The sequence below is a fragment of the Mastomys coucha genome, unplaced genomic scaffold, assembly GCF_008632895.1.
Source record: "Mastomys coucha isolate ucsf_1 unplaced genomic scaffold, UCSF_Mcou_1 pScaffold9, whole genome shotgun sequence".
NCBI classification, from domain to species: domain Eukaryota; kingdom Metazoa; phylum Chordata; class Mammalia; order Rodentia; family Muridae; genus Mastomys; species Mastomys coucha.
The window spans coordinates 44253710-44269894 of record NW_022196915.1 but is presented as its reverse complement, the minus strand read 5'-3'; the positions used below and the strand labels follow the sequence as shown (position 1 = coordinate 44269894).

The following is a 16185-nucleotide window of genomic DNA, read 5'->3' as shown; positions in this document are numbered from 1 at the left end:
GCCCATTATTTAAAAAGCCACCTGTCTGTGCTTGGAGTGGGCTCTGACTGCCTCTCCCCTCTTGAGAACCCACCTTCGAGCTCAGGGTTCTCTCCTTCCCAGTGCTATGTGCCTGGCCCAGCCCCATCTCATATGCTGAGCTCTGCTTCAAGTGCTGTCTCCCTAATTTGTTGTTAGGTTTTCTCTTGTAGGAAAGCATGGTGTCTGCATACTTGGCAGACGGTTTCTAGAACTTTCCTCTGCTCTCCTTTTCTATAGATCTGTCTTCCCTGTGCTTGTGTTGCACCTCTCCAGTGCTAGCTGCAAACGGCTTCCTGCTGGTCTCTGCCTGAATGATGATTCTGGCCACCCCACCCAACCCCTGACCCCCCACTTTTTTGGGGGCGTGTTTCCACTGAAAGTATGGTACATGATCATTCACTCTGTAGATTTCATGTTTGCTTGGGGTGGAGGACTTGTTTTGGTGAGTCGCATACGTTAATTTATAGAGTATCTGAGGCCTTAAAAGTAGGAATATCTGGGTTGGCGAGATGGCTCAGCGGGTAAGAGCACTGACTGCTCTTCTGGAGGTCCTGAGTTCAAATCCCAGCAACCACATGGTGGCTTACAGCCATCCGTAATAAGATCTGATTCCCTCTTTTGGAGTGTCTGACAGAGTCAGCTACAGTGTAATTACATATAATAATAAATAAATCTTTAAAAAAAAAAAGTAGGGATATCTGGCCAGGCAGTGGTGGCGCACACCTTTAATCCCAGCACTTGGGAGGCAGAGGCAGACAGATTTCTGAGTTCATGGCCAGCCTGGTCCATAGAGTGAGTTCCAAGACAGCCAGGGCTACACAGAGAAACCCTGTCTTGAAAAAAACGAAAACAAACAAACAAAAAAGTAGGGATATCTGGTTAGACAGATAAGAAAGAATGTAGATCCCACTGGGTGAGACTTTGGTGTCTTCTCAGGCGAGTTAGTGTCACCTGGGACTGTTAGAGCTGAGGACTTCCTGCCTGAAGCTATGACAGAGAGGACCCGGCCACGCACACATACACACACACACACACACTCACATTCACATATACACTCACACACTCATACACAAACACACTCTCACACACTCACTCACACATAGTCATACACACTCACATACACACTCACACTTACATATTCACACACATTCACACACACTCACACTCACACACACCCCTAAGCATTCCACTACTGTTTAGCCATGGCAGTGATTCTTTTTTTTTTTTAGTTTTTTGAGACAGGGTTTCTCTGTGTAGCCCTGGCTGTCCTGGAACTCACTCTGTAGACTAGGCTGGCCTCAAACTCAGAAATCTGCCTGCCTCTGCCTCCCAAGTGCTGGGATTAAAGGCATGAGCCACCACGCCCGGCTATGGCAGTGATTCTTTAGAAGACGCTGCGACTGTGACTGCTAGACACTATCTCCCTCCTCACCTGAGTTGATTTTTACTTTATAAAGACTGAAGTGCATTTTTTCACAAAGATTGGACATTAATAATAGTTTGATATACCTTTTAAAAAAGATATAACAATGACTGAGGTAAATATTAACCCAGTTAAATACTCTAGAGCCCATAAAGACACAGATTGCTAATACCTGAGCGCTGTGTACTGGTGGGGTGCATAGAAAGCTAGAATGGACTACACCAAAGGGAAACGCAGCTTCTCACTTCAGCTCAGCGTTGGGTTATTATTCATTCCATCTCATCTTATTAACAATCTGTTAATAGCAAACATTTACCCTTAAGAAAGTATTTTGATCTTTTTGGGATTGTTTTGTTTTGTTTTTTTGAGACAGGGTCTTACTATGTAGCTTTGGCTGTCCTGAAACTCACTCTGGAGACCAGGCTGGCCTCGAACTCACAGAGATCTACCTGCCTCTGCGTCCAGAATGCTGGGATTAAAGGAATGAGCCACTGTACGTGGCAGATGAAAATCTTTTAACCTGAAGAGCAAATTTGAGTTTCTCTAGGTGAAAACTTGGGAGATAAAATCATTCAAAACTTAAGGTCAACAGGTGGGTGTATCTTCCAGATTACACCCAGAGAAAGCAGTGGTTATCAGCTATTGGCACCATGGGATAAACCATCCTGTAGCTTAAAAGCAGCAGTGATTCATCATTGCTTGTGACTCTAGTTTGGCTAGGTCCTGCTGAGCAGTTCCGAGCTCTGTGGTGTCTGTGTGGAGCTCAGTCCCAGCTGCCCTGCTGGGGCTGGACGGAGACAGTAGCTCCACTCATCAGTCACTGCAGCATGCTGGCGGGGGTCAACTGGGAGTCTAGCTATATGGACCCAAGGAGAGGAAACGGAAACAGCCAGGCTTTGTGAGGGTGAAGCCCAGAACTGACATCACACTGGCAATGAATAGACTTCGTGCCAGTCTATTGTTTGGAGCAAATAGAAGGCTCTGGGCTTGTGCAGACAGAGTGGGAGCGGGAGGCGGGGGATGGGTGGATGGAGGGTGAATGATTGCGGGTGCTTATGTTTGGTCACTAACATAGCCAGGGAAAGAAGAATAGAAATATAGACCCACAACCCCTGAAGTATGTGCATAGCTGTGCAGAAACTAATAGGGGTTGTGGGCAAGTTTCCATCAGCTAAAATCCTAGGTTCTTCTATCTGTCCCTGGTGGCCAAGTTTTTCTTTATTCTGTCAAACATCTCTGGATGCTTATAAAGTTGAAAGGAATGTTGGGACACCTGTCTCATACTCATCCAATTCACTCTTAATCTGGAGATTTTGGGGATCTGACCATCCATAATTAGGAGATAAAAATAGCACAGGCAGTTTTTATTATAGCAAGATTTGATGTAAGCAAATGTTCATTACTTCAAATTGAAACTGATTAAGCCGGCTTCTTTTACTCTTTTCTACTTAAGCTCTGCTCACAAGGCTGCTGGGTTGCTGCCAGGAGACAGCGAATATTCTCACCCTTGTTCACAGTGATCTTCTGCAAGTATCTGCTGATAGAATTTCGATTGTGGGGGTTTCTCCATGCCTGTGCTGTGTGCACCCTGAGAGTACACAAATAATTAGCCTTCTCTACCTCTAGAAACTCAGGCTCTTTCTAACTCTCCCCCACTCCTCCTCCTTGATGGTCAGATGGACTATGGCAGATGTCTATGGAGATAGCCTTTTAACTATGGCTCATTTAAAGTAGCCTGAAAGTATATTTCAAGAAGAAAAATTTTAATAATTTTTAAATTATTTAGTATATGTGTTAGGGTAGCGTTCATGTGTGGAAACAGCCTGCCTAAGCCGGTTCTCCCTCTACCGTGTGGGTTCTTACTACTTCTCCTACTAAGACATCTTACCAACATAACTTTTCATTATTTTTTTACAGCTTTATTTTATGTGCATGCATGTTTTGTCTGCATGTATGTCTATATACCACATAGTCTCTGGTGTCGGAAGAGAGAGTATCAGATCCCCCTAGAACTGGGGCCACTGTGTGGGTGCTGGGAAGCTAACCCAGTCCTCTACAAGAGCTACTCATGCTCTTACATATCTAGTCAGCTATCCAGCTCATAACTACTCTTAAAAATATTTGCTTGATGGCCAGGCAGTGGTGGCGCACGCCTTTAATCCCAGCAGTTGGGAGGCAGAGGCAGGTGGATTTCTGAGTTCGAGGCCAGCCTGGTCTACAGAGTGAGTTCCAGGACAGCCAGGGCTACACAGAGAAACCCGGTCTCGAAAAAACAAAAAACAATAACAACAAAAAAAAATTGCTTGAAAGTGTTTTTGTTTTGGGACTTTGTTTTTTATTAATAACTTTACTTTGGTGCTGATAAGCTAGAAGATGCTGTTTTATTAGTGTTGATCATTGGCAAGGCTGCCAATTTTTCCTGTTGGTTTAGTTTTAGAACAAATTTCTTCTCAATCCCTATTAAGTTACCTTTGAAAATATATTTTCCTCAGCAATACTCAGCATACAGCCCTGAGGTTAAAGAAAATCATAAGGTGAGTTGAGTGAGCTGCATCTTTGCAGCAGGCTCAGAGGCTACCCCGTGCTTCTGGCTTTGCTGGAACATGTGCTCAGAGCCCTGCTGAGCCTCTAGGCTCTCTCCATAAAGCACAAAGCACAAAGGCTGGGAAATGGATGGATACCCTGAGCTTCACATAGTCCCCTGGGTCCATGTTTCTGGTTAGAGCTGACAGTTGTCAGGGAGAGGCTCTGAAGCACTGTACCCCTGTGCTTCCAGAAGGTTCCTGGAAGCAACTTGGAGAAAGGCAGCAGTCAGCCTGAGAAGGACAGCGGGTGGAGCAGGAGGCCTCGGCCACTACTTAAGCCCCTCTGCCATCCCTCCACTCCACCCCAGCCTGGGGAACCACATGCTTCTTCCCTTCCTTTGTTCTCTACAAGAAATGAAATCCTTTAGGCTTTGAAACTACACTCACCATGGCCTGTAGACCCAGCCCCTTCAGCCAATTGCTCCCACCCTTGGACTAAAATCAAAAGTTGTGTGAGAAACCCAATGACCAGCAGCCACAGACTGATGCAGTCACTGGAAGACCTAGCAAGGCCAGAATACTCCATTTCTAGTTTTTCAGCCAAACCTCAGAGTTGGAATGTTAAAGCATGGGTTATGGCTTTGCTAATGTTTGAAAAATGCTTCCTCACCAGGAAGGGTGGGAGAGGATCTGCATAGGAAATTCTTTCCTTCATACATAATAAATTGTCACTAAATTTAAATAACTCACAGTCACAAGGGATGCTAGTAAAACCATTACACTTTATAGCAACTGCAAGCCCAGTTCCTGCTTGCCTCTGAGCTAGGTGAACCTGCAAGAAGAATTCATTCCCACAGGCCTTACTCATATGCAGAGAAAGTGTAGGGAAGTGAGCCACAAAGGAGTAAGGTCACTGGCGTTTTCAGCGTGGCAGGAGCCTTTAGTTGGTTGGTTCCTGTCCTGTGGGTAGGTAGGCTGACAGGCAGAGCCTCCCAGCCTGAGGTGAGCTTGAATGGAGAGGATGTGAATGATGATGCAGAGAAGATTCCCTCAGATGCAGGCCAGCCTTGAGATCCTGGTGGAGCATCCAGAGGACAGCTGAGCCTGGTGCCTAGGACCTTGTGCACAGCAACCAGGGACTGGACCTGACCAGGGCTGCAGGACAAGGGAATGAAGAAATGATACCCAGCCAGACACAGCAAAGCAGAAAAGGTGGCACGGGCAGGTCTGGATCCAGGGGGAAGGGTTTGCCATCTCTACAAGCTTAGCCTGGGCTTGAGATTACTCAGAGAAAACCAGAGATAGGTATTAAGGCCTGGTGAGGGGAGCGCAATACATTTTTTATGTAATTATGGTTAAAAGGATAAAATATGAAGTATTAGAGGTATGTGATACCAAATGCACATAAATTCTACAACTGTCTTCGTATTTTCTGCCAGAGATACATAAGATGCTTCGGAAAAGTATAGCAGCTGGTGTTGAAATGGTCCTGGAACACAGGGACACCAGTGGCCTGCTTAATCCCAGAGCAGCCCTGGGTAGCCTCATTCCTCAGATGAGCAGACATGCTCAGAGCTGGTAGAAGTGTGCACACATGTGCACTGAGTAGTTTGCCTCTCTAGCTAAGCTCAGCACTAGCTTTTGGATTGGACAGACAGTTCTAGATCAGGACTCCACACTGGCACAATGTTCTGAGAAAGGAAGGGGAGAGGCCAGGTTACTCTGCTGGGTTTCAGCCACACTCAGGCCTCAGGAGACCTCCTGCCATGCCCCATTGTAACTCTACATGTATTGTCCTTGACACTGAGACCTGTTCTCCTGGTAGACTTAGAAACAGACTCTAGACTTCCTTTAGCTCTTAACTAAAGAGCTGAAAAAGGTTGGGGTGGAGATTAGTAGAGCATTGCCAGCGTGTGTGAGGAAGGGCCTGGGTGCCATCCCCAGCACCTCAAAAGCAAACACCCGTAAGTATTTGGATACGTGCAGGAGCGTGTATGAGAGTTAGTGTTTAGAGGCTATAGACTTGCTAACCATTAGTGATGGACACATACACAAAGGGCAGAACTGAAGGGGTTGTTTGTTTGTTTGTTTGTTTGGTTGGTTGGTTGGTTTTTGGTTTTTGCTTTTTTTCAAGACAGGGTTTCTCTGTGTAGCCCTGGCTGTCCTGGAACTCACTCTGTAGACCAGGCTTGCCTCGAACTCAGAAATCCGCTGCCCCTGCCTCCCAAGTGCTGGGATTAAAGGTGCCTGGCTGGCTGAAGGTTTTATTTATAAGTATGCTAGTTCATGAACATCACTTGGTCTTATTACGATTTACAACATGTCTGCCATCCTAAGTCTTCGTCCGAGGTTTCAGTAGACTCCTCCTGGCTAGGTCCCTAGATCGGAAGCTGGGGAAGCTCACAGGTCTTGAAGTCAGTGGGGAATTTGGCTACATATGCAGGTGACAAGCTCTTTCCTGGTGCTTTTGCTTCCCTGGCTGTTGGCAGGCCCTGAGTGGAAAGAGCTTAGACAGGTAACTTACCCTAAAGATAGGGTAAGTTCACGAAAAGCACCTGGACTGTTAGTGCCAAGTGGCCTGTGGTTAGGGGCAGCTCCACGGGGCACATTGTTAATGGGAACAACAGACTCCAAGCGGTGAGCCGAGATGCAGCTTGAGAGTGTGTAGACATGACCTCATCGCATAGCTTAGCCATGAAGTAGGGAAGGTGAGGTGTCATCACCAGACTGCAGGCAAGGTGGAAAGCGCTTCATGTCTGAGCTCCGCCCTCTTCCTACCTGGCAGTTCCAGGTGGTGAACACTGGTCCTTCCTTCTGTCAAGCACAGTGCTGCCTCAAAGAATCCCCACCACTGCTTCCCAGCCTGCTTCTTCAGCTCTCACTCTTGCCCCTCCTCTTTGTAGTGGTACCTTCCTTTGACCCTGCAGGCTTGTCAACTCCCAGGTCTGGCCATGACTTTACAGTGTGTCCTACCTCAGCTGCCAAACAGCCAGGAACAGAACACGACTTAATGGTAGATGATCGCATGGTTCTAGACACCGTGAAGTGTGTGGCTGAAGCTACGAGGGATATGGGGTTCAGACTCTGCCAGATTTCTCACAGGTCTCCCTCCCCCCACCAGACAGAGTTTCTCTGTATAGCCCTGGCTGGCCTGGAACTCAAAGAGATCCACCTGCCTCCCAAGTGCTGGGATTAAAGGTGTGCCCCAGCATGCCCAGCTGGTTTCTCCCAGTCTTAAGGAAGTAGACTGGGATAAATGGCCAGGTGTCATCAGGCCTGGCTAGGAACATGAAGGTGTTGATCTCTCTCTAGAATACTTCTCTGTTCCACAGCTGGACTGCCTACTACTCACCAGCCCTCTACAACCCTGCTGCCTACCATTCTCACACCAAAGCCTGCCCCCTCAGTGCCTTCTTCCCTTAGCTGCCTGTCCCTGCCTGCCACATTCTGCTTCCTTCATCCCTGCCCCAGAGTGCCTGAAGCTCTGCACCCCACTATTGCCCCCGGCCTCATCTTCAGGCTATGTTTGAAAGTTCCCTTGGTATTTCAAATAGGTAAAGCCAGTGATAGCCCACCCCTAGATGGGGTTCTCTGTCCCATCACATGCCCCTGGGTGTTGCTACCACCCTCCTGGTGTGCCCCACCCACAGCTCCTTCCTGTCTAGCCCATCAGCCCTGAGTAACTCTGTCCACTTGGATGGGCTCTCCACTTTTTCCAAGTACATCTGTCCTTGAAAGGATCTATGCTTTCCCTGGGTAAAGGGAGCCATCTCTTCAACTCGTGATTATGTCACTACACTCTCCTGCTCTGTGTTCCTTCTGTATACACTTTTAAGGAACAGAGCTGTGTGGATGTGGACAGAGCTCCAGGGGCTGCATGAAGACTGTCTTGGGCAACTCCTTAACTGCTGTAGATAGCAGAGGACATTGTCAACAGGAGGCACTCAGTAAACATCTCTTAAATTCGTCCATCCATGCATTTCCACTGATCCCAGAGTTAGCATAGAGATGACCTGGGATCTCCATCTTTAAGGTAACGTGTCTGCTTAGATTCGTTCTGGATCCACCAATCAGGCACTAAGTTCCTCCCTCCCTCCCTCCCTGTGAGTGCTCTGCATGTACACCTGCATGCCCAAAAAGGGCATCAGACCCCACTATAGAGAGTTGTGAGCCACCATGTGGTTGCTGAGAATTGAACTCAGGACTTCTGAAAGAACAGCCAGTGTCCCATCTCCACAGCCTCATCAGTAAAGTTCTTTAAAGAGCCCGAGTCTTATTCAGACCAACTATCAGAGACCCTGCACATTCTTGACACAAGCACTTGTGTCAAGATCCATGGTGTAATATGTGCAGATGATCACAGTGGTCATCTGCAGCACCTGATAGGGCCCCACCAGCCATAAAGAGGAGGCTTTGTAGTAGAGGAGGAAGAGGAGGAGGAGGAGGAGGAGGAAGTTGATGATGGTGATGATGATGATGATGACGATGACGACGACGATATCCCTTGCTTCCTTCCTAGGAGATGGCTGGCAGAGCGCTCAAGCAGACAGGCAGTAGGAGTATTGAAGCTGCCTTGGAATACATCAGTAAGATGGGCTACCTGGACCCCAGGAATGAGCAGATTGTGCGGGTCATCAAGCAGACCTCCCCAGGTGAGGCAAACTGTGTCATAGGAAAAGGTTTGAGGTCTGAGAGCAGGAGGCCTGCACAGAGAACCAGACCTAGGGAACCCTGGAATGTAACCTAGGTGCTCACATGACCCCTTGACCTTCCTTTACAGCAGCCTGTGTTACTGTGAGAGTTCATGTGTCTGCTGAATGTTTCCATCTTTGAGGGGGGAAAAATAGAGTTAAGAGTTCAAGTTTCTAAAACCTTTTATTGGGCTTAGAGAGGGTCTTTGAAAAGAGAGGCTTATCAATTCCAAAACCACATTTTTTTCTCACATTCAATAGCAGGCAGCTCTCAAGACCTACAGCTGTGAGCAGTATGTCAGCTTTGGGATAGGGGAACCTTTCCTGACTGTTGAGATATTCCTCTGCAGAGGTGGAGTAGATGGTCTGTGGTCCCTGGGCATGATAATGGATTGTATGTAATCCCTGCTCGGTGGAAGACCTGGAGTAAAGGCTTCCCAGGATGAATGAGGACATTGTAAGGGCTTTCCAAGTGTTTGTGTTATGGTAGGGGATGCACAGTTCTGGTTTCTTGAGAAAAAAAATTCCCTCCCCAGCTCCTAGCTGGTTCAGGAGTCTGTCCTGGAGAATGGCGCTGTAGGGAACAGGCCTTCCCTGGCTTCCTTCTTGTTTTTGGTGTGTTGTGCTATGACAGTTGCTCAGCCCTCCATCAGCTGTAACCCTCCTGTTCAGTGCTGCTAGGTTATTTCTGTCAGGTGTGTGTTAGGGGTCGGGTGGGGCTTATCCCTAAGAGTGGATAAGATGCCGCCTTTGGACTTCAGGATCCTGTGCCAGATCAAGCAGAGCAGAGGAGTCTGAGGAATGAAAGGGGCCTTTGTCCTTTCCAGGCGTCTACTTTAAAGAAGGAGAGAGTTTCAGAATGGAGAACTCAGGAGTAAAGAAGCAGCAGCCATCTGTGTGCCTGGGTGTTGGTCAAGAGAGGGACTCTTTGTGGGTTGTTTTTTTTTTTTTTTTTTTTAAGGAATTTTAAAAATGTTTTTATTTTATTTTTAATGGGAACATTGCACTTGATTGCAATATTTTGCAGGGGCAGAATCCCCCTAAGGCTGTCGTCCCAGGCAGTTGGGAGCTACCTGACATGGATGCTGGGAACCAAACTCAGGTTCTCTGCACTTTTAACTTCCTGAGCCATTTCTCCATCTCCTCTCCATTGCTTTATTCTTAATTAGTGTTGGTTATATATCCCTTTGTCCTTAATAAAGAAAGAAACGCAACAGAGCTTTACTTTGGAAAATAGATAAAAGGAAAATGAGTATTTGGACAGTGGGTACAATTCTGCCCTTTGTTAGGAAAAGTAGACTTTCCAAACATGACAGTAAGTAAACTTGGCTCTCCCAAATAACTGCATATCATGGAGAAAACCGTGTTGGCTGTCCAGGCAGTCCCCTAGCATGGCTGGACACTGACCTTAGGTGCCAAGCGGCCTAAGGCACTGTACCCCCTCTGGCCCATAATCTTCCCATATGTTCTTTGACCTTCAGCCCCACGATCCATTTCCCCCTACTTTACATGCCACTTTCTGTGACCAGTTTCTGCTGTTGCAGGACACACCCTGTCGGGAATCTTGAGTAGAAGGCCTTATACATTTGCCGAGCCCCAAAGATAAGGCTAGTCTGAGGATCAACCTGCAAATAGCAGCCCACCATGTGCTCTGAGGCTGACTTCTCATTCTTTCCTCTTTAGGAAAGGGCCTGGTGCCCACCCCGGTGACTCGGCGGCCCAGTTTTGAGGGCACAGGGGAAGCATACCCACCCTACCACCAGCTGGGTGGTGCAAACTATGAGGGCCCCGCTGCACTGGAGGAGATGCCACGGCAGTATTTAGACTTCCTCTTCCCTGGAGCTGGCACCCATGGCGCCCCGGCTCACCAACATCCTCCCAAAGGCTACAGCACAGCAGTGGAGCCGGGTGCGCACTTCCCAGGCACACACTATGGTCGTGGTCATCTACTGTCAGAGCAGCCTGGGTATGGGGTGCAGCGTAGCCCCTCCTTCCAGAGCAAGACACCACCAGACGCCTATCCCGCCTTGGCCAAGGCCCCGGGCGGCCCTCCCCCCAGCCTCACCTTCCCTGCCCATGCTGGACTGTACACCGCCTCCCACCACAAGCCGTCGGCTACCCAATCTGGGGCCCACCCATTACACGTGTTGGGCACCCGGGGTCCCACATTTACTGGCGACAGCTCTGCACAGACTGTGATGGCACCGTCCAGGAACAGCCTCAATGCTGACTTGTACGAGCTAGGCTCCGCGGTGCCCTGGTCCGCAGCTCCACTGGCACGCCGTGACTCGCTGCAGAAGCAGGGTCTCGAGACCTCCCGGCAGCATGTGGCCTTCCGGGCTGGCCCCAGCAGGACCAACTCCTTCAGCAGCCCACAACCCGAGCCCTCACTGCCCGCCTCCAACACGGTCACCGCTGTGACGGCTGCACATATCCTTCACCCTGTGAAGAGCGTGCGTGTGCTTCGGCCGGAGCCCCAGACAGCTGTGGGGCCCTCACACCCCGCCTGGGTGCCTGCACCCACAGCACCTGCCACTGAGGGCGTGGAGACGAAGGAGAGCAGCGCAGGCCCACATCCACTGGATGTGGACTATGGCGGCTCCGAGCGCAGGTGCCCACCGCCTCCTTACCCAAAGCACTTGCTGCTGCCCAGTAAGTCTGAGCAGTACAGCGTGGACCTGGACAGCCTGTGCACCAGCGTGGAGCAGAGTCTGCGAGGGGGCACTGAGCAAGACAGGAATGACAAGAGCCACAAAGGTGCGAAGGGAGACAAAGTTGGCAGGGACAAAAAGCAGATCCAGACCTCCCCGGTGCCTGTCCGCAAGAACAGCAGGGATGAAGAGAAGCGAGAGTCTCGCATTAAGAGCTACTCCCCATATGCCTTCAAATTCTTCATGGAACAACACGTGGAGAATGTTATCAAAACCTACCAGCAGAAGGTCAGCAGGAGGCTGCAGCTGGAGCAGGAAATGGCCAAAGTAATCCTCCCTCCCTTCCTTCTGTGTTCCCAGCTCCCCTCTCCACCGCAGCAGTCCCGCCATCACACACCTGTCTCAGACCTGGGTGTGAGCCAGACACATGGAGAAGCCGCAGTGCGTGGCCTCCTTTCTCCTTCCCCCAACCTCACACAAATCCGAGGACCCTGGCTAACAAGTAAATCAGCACAGTGGTTAGTGTGCTGTGTCCTTACTCTTGAAGAAAGCGCACCAAGGAAACCTTCTGTTAACATTTTGAAAGGATGAAGAGTTTTCTTAATTAGATACTTTAGAGAAAAATACAATATCATTGGTTCATTAATCCAAATTGGTAAATACTGGTTTGGGTTTGCTTCTTTGAGACAGTGTCTTTATCCATAGCCCCCGTTGGACTTGGTTTCTGAGTCCGGGTCTCCAAGTCCTGCCCCACCTTCAAGCGCCAGGGTTGAGTGTTCCCAGTACCTAGCTCAGCATGGAGTTGGTATTTTGGGTTGTTTTGTCTTGTTTTGTTTGCTCTTGTAACTGTTTTGTTTTGTTTTGTTTTTTTGTACTCAGTGTGTGTGTTGTTTCGTTTTATTTTAGATTTTTTTTTTTCATGTGTATGGTTACTTTGCCTGCGTGTTTGTCTGTACACTTATGTTTGTGCCTGTGAAGGCCAGAGGAAGGCATTGGATCTCCTGGGGCTGGAGTCACAGGCAGTTGTGCTGCCGTGTGGGTGCTGGGGATGGAAGTGGCTCCTCTGGAAGAGCAGCAGTGCTCCTACCTACAGGGCCATCTCTCCAGCCCCAGTAAATGTTTTAAACATTCTGTAATTAACACTGTAAAGTACTAGGGAAGGTGCTTTTTAATGTCATTTTAAATGTATATCACATGAATTAGCCATTTCAGATTCTAAGGGTTAAGTTTGTATTTTCATTTCCTGCTGGCCCAGAGTCATTACTTGTTTTCTGGTTTCCCATCTTTCTTTGAACTACTGACATACTAACTAGAATATGGATTCTAGGAATGTTTTCCACAGCACATTTTTTTTTTTTTGAGGTAGTAGTGTTGGTCCTTGGTTTTTAGAATGTAATTCACCTAGAGAAAGACTTTTCTTTGGATTCTGTGTTTGCATGGATGTGGATGAATGTTCCATGTACAGGTAGATGTCCCCATCCATAGGTGGAGATGGAGGCTGAAGAGTCAGTCCTCACTGCTGGCAGGCAGCCCTGCCCCACCCTTGGCTGCCGTGGGTCCATGTAACACGCTTCTGACTTTCCTTGTGTGCAGGCTGGACTCTGTGAGGCCGAGCAGGAGCAGATGAGGAAGATCCTCTACCAGAAGGAGTCTAACTACAACAGACTGAAGCGGGCCAAGATGGACAAGTCCATGTTTGTGAAAATCAAGACTCTGGGCATTGGTGCCTTTGGAGAAGTGTGTCTTGCCTGTAAGGTGGATACTCACGCTCTATATGCCATGAAGACTCTGAGGAAAAAAGATGTCCTGAACCGGAATCAAGTGGCCCACGTCAAGGCTGAGAGGGACATCCTAGCTGAAGCAGACAATGAGTGGGTGGTCAAACTCTACTATTCCTTCCAGGACAAGGACAGCCTGTACTTTGTGATGGACTACATACCCGGCGGGGATATGATGAGCCTGCTGATTCGGATGGAAGTCTTCCCTGAGCACCTGGCCCGCTTCTACATTGCAGAGTTGACTCTAGCCATTGAGAGCGTCCATAAGATGGGCTTCATCCACAGGGACATCAAGCCTGACAACATCCTGATTGACCTGGACGGCCACATCAAGCTCACAGACTTTGGCCTCTGCACTGGATTCAGGTGGACTCACAATTCCAAGTACTACCAGAAAGGTACTGCTTTAGGCCTACTGTGTACACCTCCTACACACACACACACACACACACACACACACACACACACACACACACACACATTGTTACTGCAACATACTCCAGAAGAGGATGTCAGATCTCATTACAGATAGTTGTGAGCCACCATGTGGTTGCTGGGCTTTGAACTCAGGACTTTCAGAAGAGCAGTCGGTGCTCTTAACCGCTAAGCTATCTCACCGGCCCGGTTGGTATGACATACTTCCTTTCATAAAGGAGTGGTAGGACATGCATGAGGCCATTTTCTTTGTTAGTCAACTTTCTTACTATATTTTCTTAACCACTAAAGGCTTTGATAAAAAAAAAAAAACACCACACTACCACCCTATTAAAAGAAACTTTGAAAAATAAATCTCGAGGTTTCTGGAGTAGTTGCTCAGTAAACGATACCTGACTGGCATGTAGAAGGCCCTGGGTTCGTCAGTGGAGAGGAATTTGTGCTGACAGGAATTGACCAGAGTCATATTTCTGTTTGAAGCTATGGCTTTGCTGCAGTATTGAATATCAACATTCATGCTCATTTCTGTCACTCTGCCTTCTCCCTGGTAAAGGGAACCACATCAGACAGGACAGCATGGAGCCTGGTGACCTCTGGGATGATGTTTCCAACTGTCGCTGTGGAGACAGGTTGAAGACCCTGGAGCAGAGAGCACAGAAGCAGCACCAGAGGTGCCTGGCACATTCTCTGGTTGGGACACCAAATTACATCGCTCCTGAGGTGCTTCTCCGCAAAGGTATGCCAACCCACTGCCCTCCTCGGCTCACTGCCCAATTTTGTAATTCGATGTGTGTTTTTATTACCTTTGCACCTACCTAAGCCTGTAAGCTTAAAGTTTCCCTAGCAACAAGGCTCCATCATCTTTCTTCTGATCTGGAAGGGCCTTTGCTTCACCATGATTAAGCCAATATTTCCTCACCCTCTATCTGGGGACCTTGACTTACAGGGCTTTTTACCTCAGATCCAAGGGAATGACTCTCAAACTAACTGGCCTTCTCAGGGTCAGCTAGGGGCTACAAAGGTGGTTCATTGGTTGCCAGTGTATAAGACACAGGTTTAATTTCTGTCAGGGAACACCTACATCGTTGTTCGTTACTGTCTAACTCCGGTTCTAGGGGATACAATGCACTCTTCTGGTATCGACAGGCACTGCATGCACATGGTGCACACACAGACATGCTGGTAAAACACCCATACACATAAAAATTAATTAATTAACTTTAAAAAAAATACAGAGTGAGCTGATGAAACTGTTTGGGGCTGTAAGGCCACTGCCATCCCTGGCCACCATTGCCAAGCTCTGCCGACCTCTCCCTTATCCAGTGTGGGTTGCTCCATGTCTGCCACACAAACTAATTCTCTCTGTCAGGCCCAAAACTGTAATGGGCATTAGATTACTACCTGTTGGTGAAATTGGTTTCCTGGATGGATGGTCTGGACACACTATCTGCTTCAGAACTGGAGGAACCCCAAGGGGTCTTTGTGGTCTATAGTGACAGTGGGTGTCAGCTTGGCCTTGTAGTTAATCCAGACGTGGACAGTCTTCTGTTCATATTGTCCTGATGTCTGTAGACCTAGTCCAGTCTGGTTCAGCATGAGGCTCTTCATCAGCTTGGTGGTCTGATGTAGGCTATTGATCCTCTCAGCTGTATGCACAAACGTGTCTCCTGAAAGCTTATAAATGCTAATTCTGGTGCCCAGGAGTTCTGTAGGCTGGGGTTATACTGCAGTAGTCAGTGCTAGGAGGGGCTGATGAAGACAGAGTCCAGCTGCTCCTGTCCAGAGTTTACTAACAAGTGGTTGAGGTGTGGGGCCCAGAAAGAACAGTGGGAGACCATCAAAGATAAATGCACCTGTCCCACGGTCTTCCGTAGACTGCCTGACACCACAGGTGGGAGTCCACTGTCATAGTGGCTGCCTACTTTCTGTTTATTTTTGTTTTTGAGACAGAGTCTCTATACCTAGTCTGTGTTCTTCAGCATCATTTTAAACTGCTTTATAAACTTCCTGTGAAGCCATCTGCTTTTTGCACCTGCCACATAACCAGTGCGTAGAGCATTGCCCAACCTGAGTTCAGTCCCTGGGTTCATATGGTGGAAGGAAAGAACAGCTCCCACAAATTGCCCTTTGACCCCTAACATATGCCATAGCACACACACCCACTCAAAGTCATACGAAACACCAGTTGCTAAGTCTTGTCTTCTTACTATAAAGGCATCCTGTGTTTATGAAGACCAGTGATTAAAAATAAGAAAATCCAAGTGTCTGCTGCCTATGGTATCTATTAGCACCTTTGTGTGAGCCCATTGGAGCCTCCAGTCTGAGCCCTTGCCTGAGGACATGCTTTTAGGAGCACAGAGCTACCGCTGAGAAGTGACTGAGGGGACTCTGTCTTTCAGGGTACACACAGCTCTGTGACTGGTGGAGTGTCGGGGTCATTCTTTTTGAGATGCTGGTTGGGCAGCCACCTTTCTTGGCACCTACCCCCACAGAAACCCAGCTGAAGGTAAGCCTCATAACATGCCATTATGTTATGTGTGTGTCCATATGGTGCAGTGTGCCTTTCCATAGCCCGAGGACAGTTTTGGGCCCCTTACTCCATGTAGATTAGAAGTGGCAGTTATTATAGTGGGGTTTCCTTTTTTTTTTTTTTTTTTTTTT

The 16185-nt window shown here is 48.2% G+C and overlaps 1 protein-coding gene across 2 annotated transcripts in view; it reads left to right on the top strand.

Moving 5' to 3' along the window:
* Lats2 (large tumor suppressor kinase 2) overlaps positions 1-16185 on the top strand; it is a 54563-nt gene that overhangs the window by 34851 nt on the left and 3527 nt on the right. For both annotated transcript variants that reach the window (XM_031362138.1, XM_031362139.1), the window contains exons 3-7: positions 8489-8621; positions 10344-11638; positions 12905-13487; positions 14078-14260; positions 15924-16030. In XM_031362138.1, the coding sequence (XP_031217998.1) occupies positions 8489-8621; positions 10344-11638; positions 12905-13487; positions 14078-14260; positions 15924-16030 (2301 nt within the window). The remainder of the gene's footprint in view (positions 1-8488; positions 8622-10343; positions 11639-12904; positions 13488-14077; positions 14261-15923; positions 16031-16185) is intronic.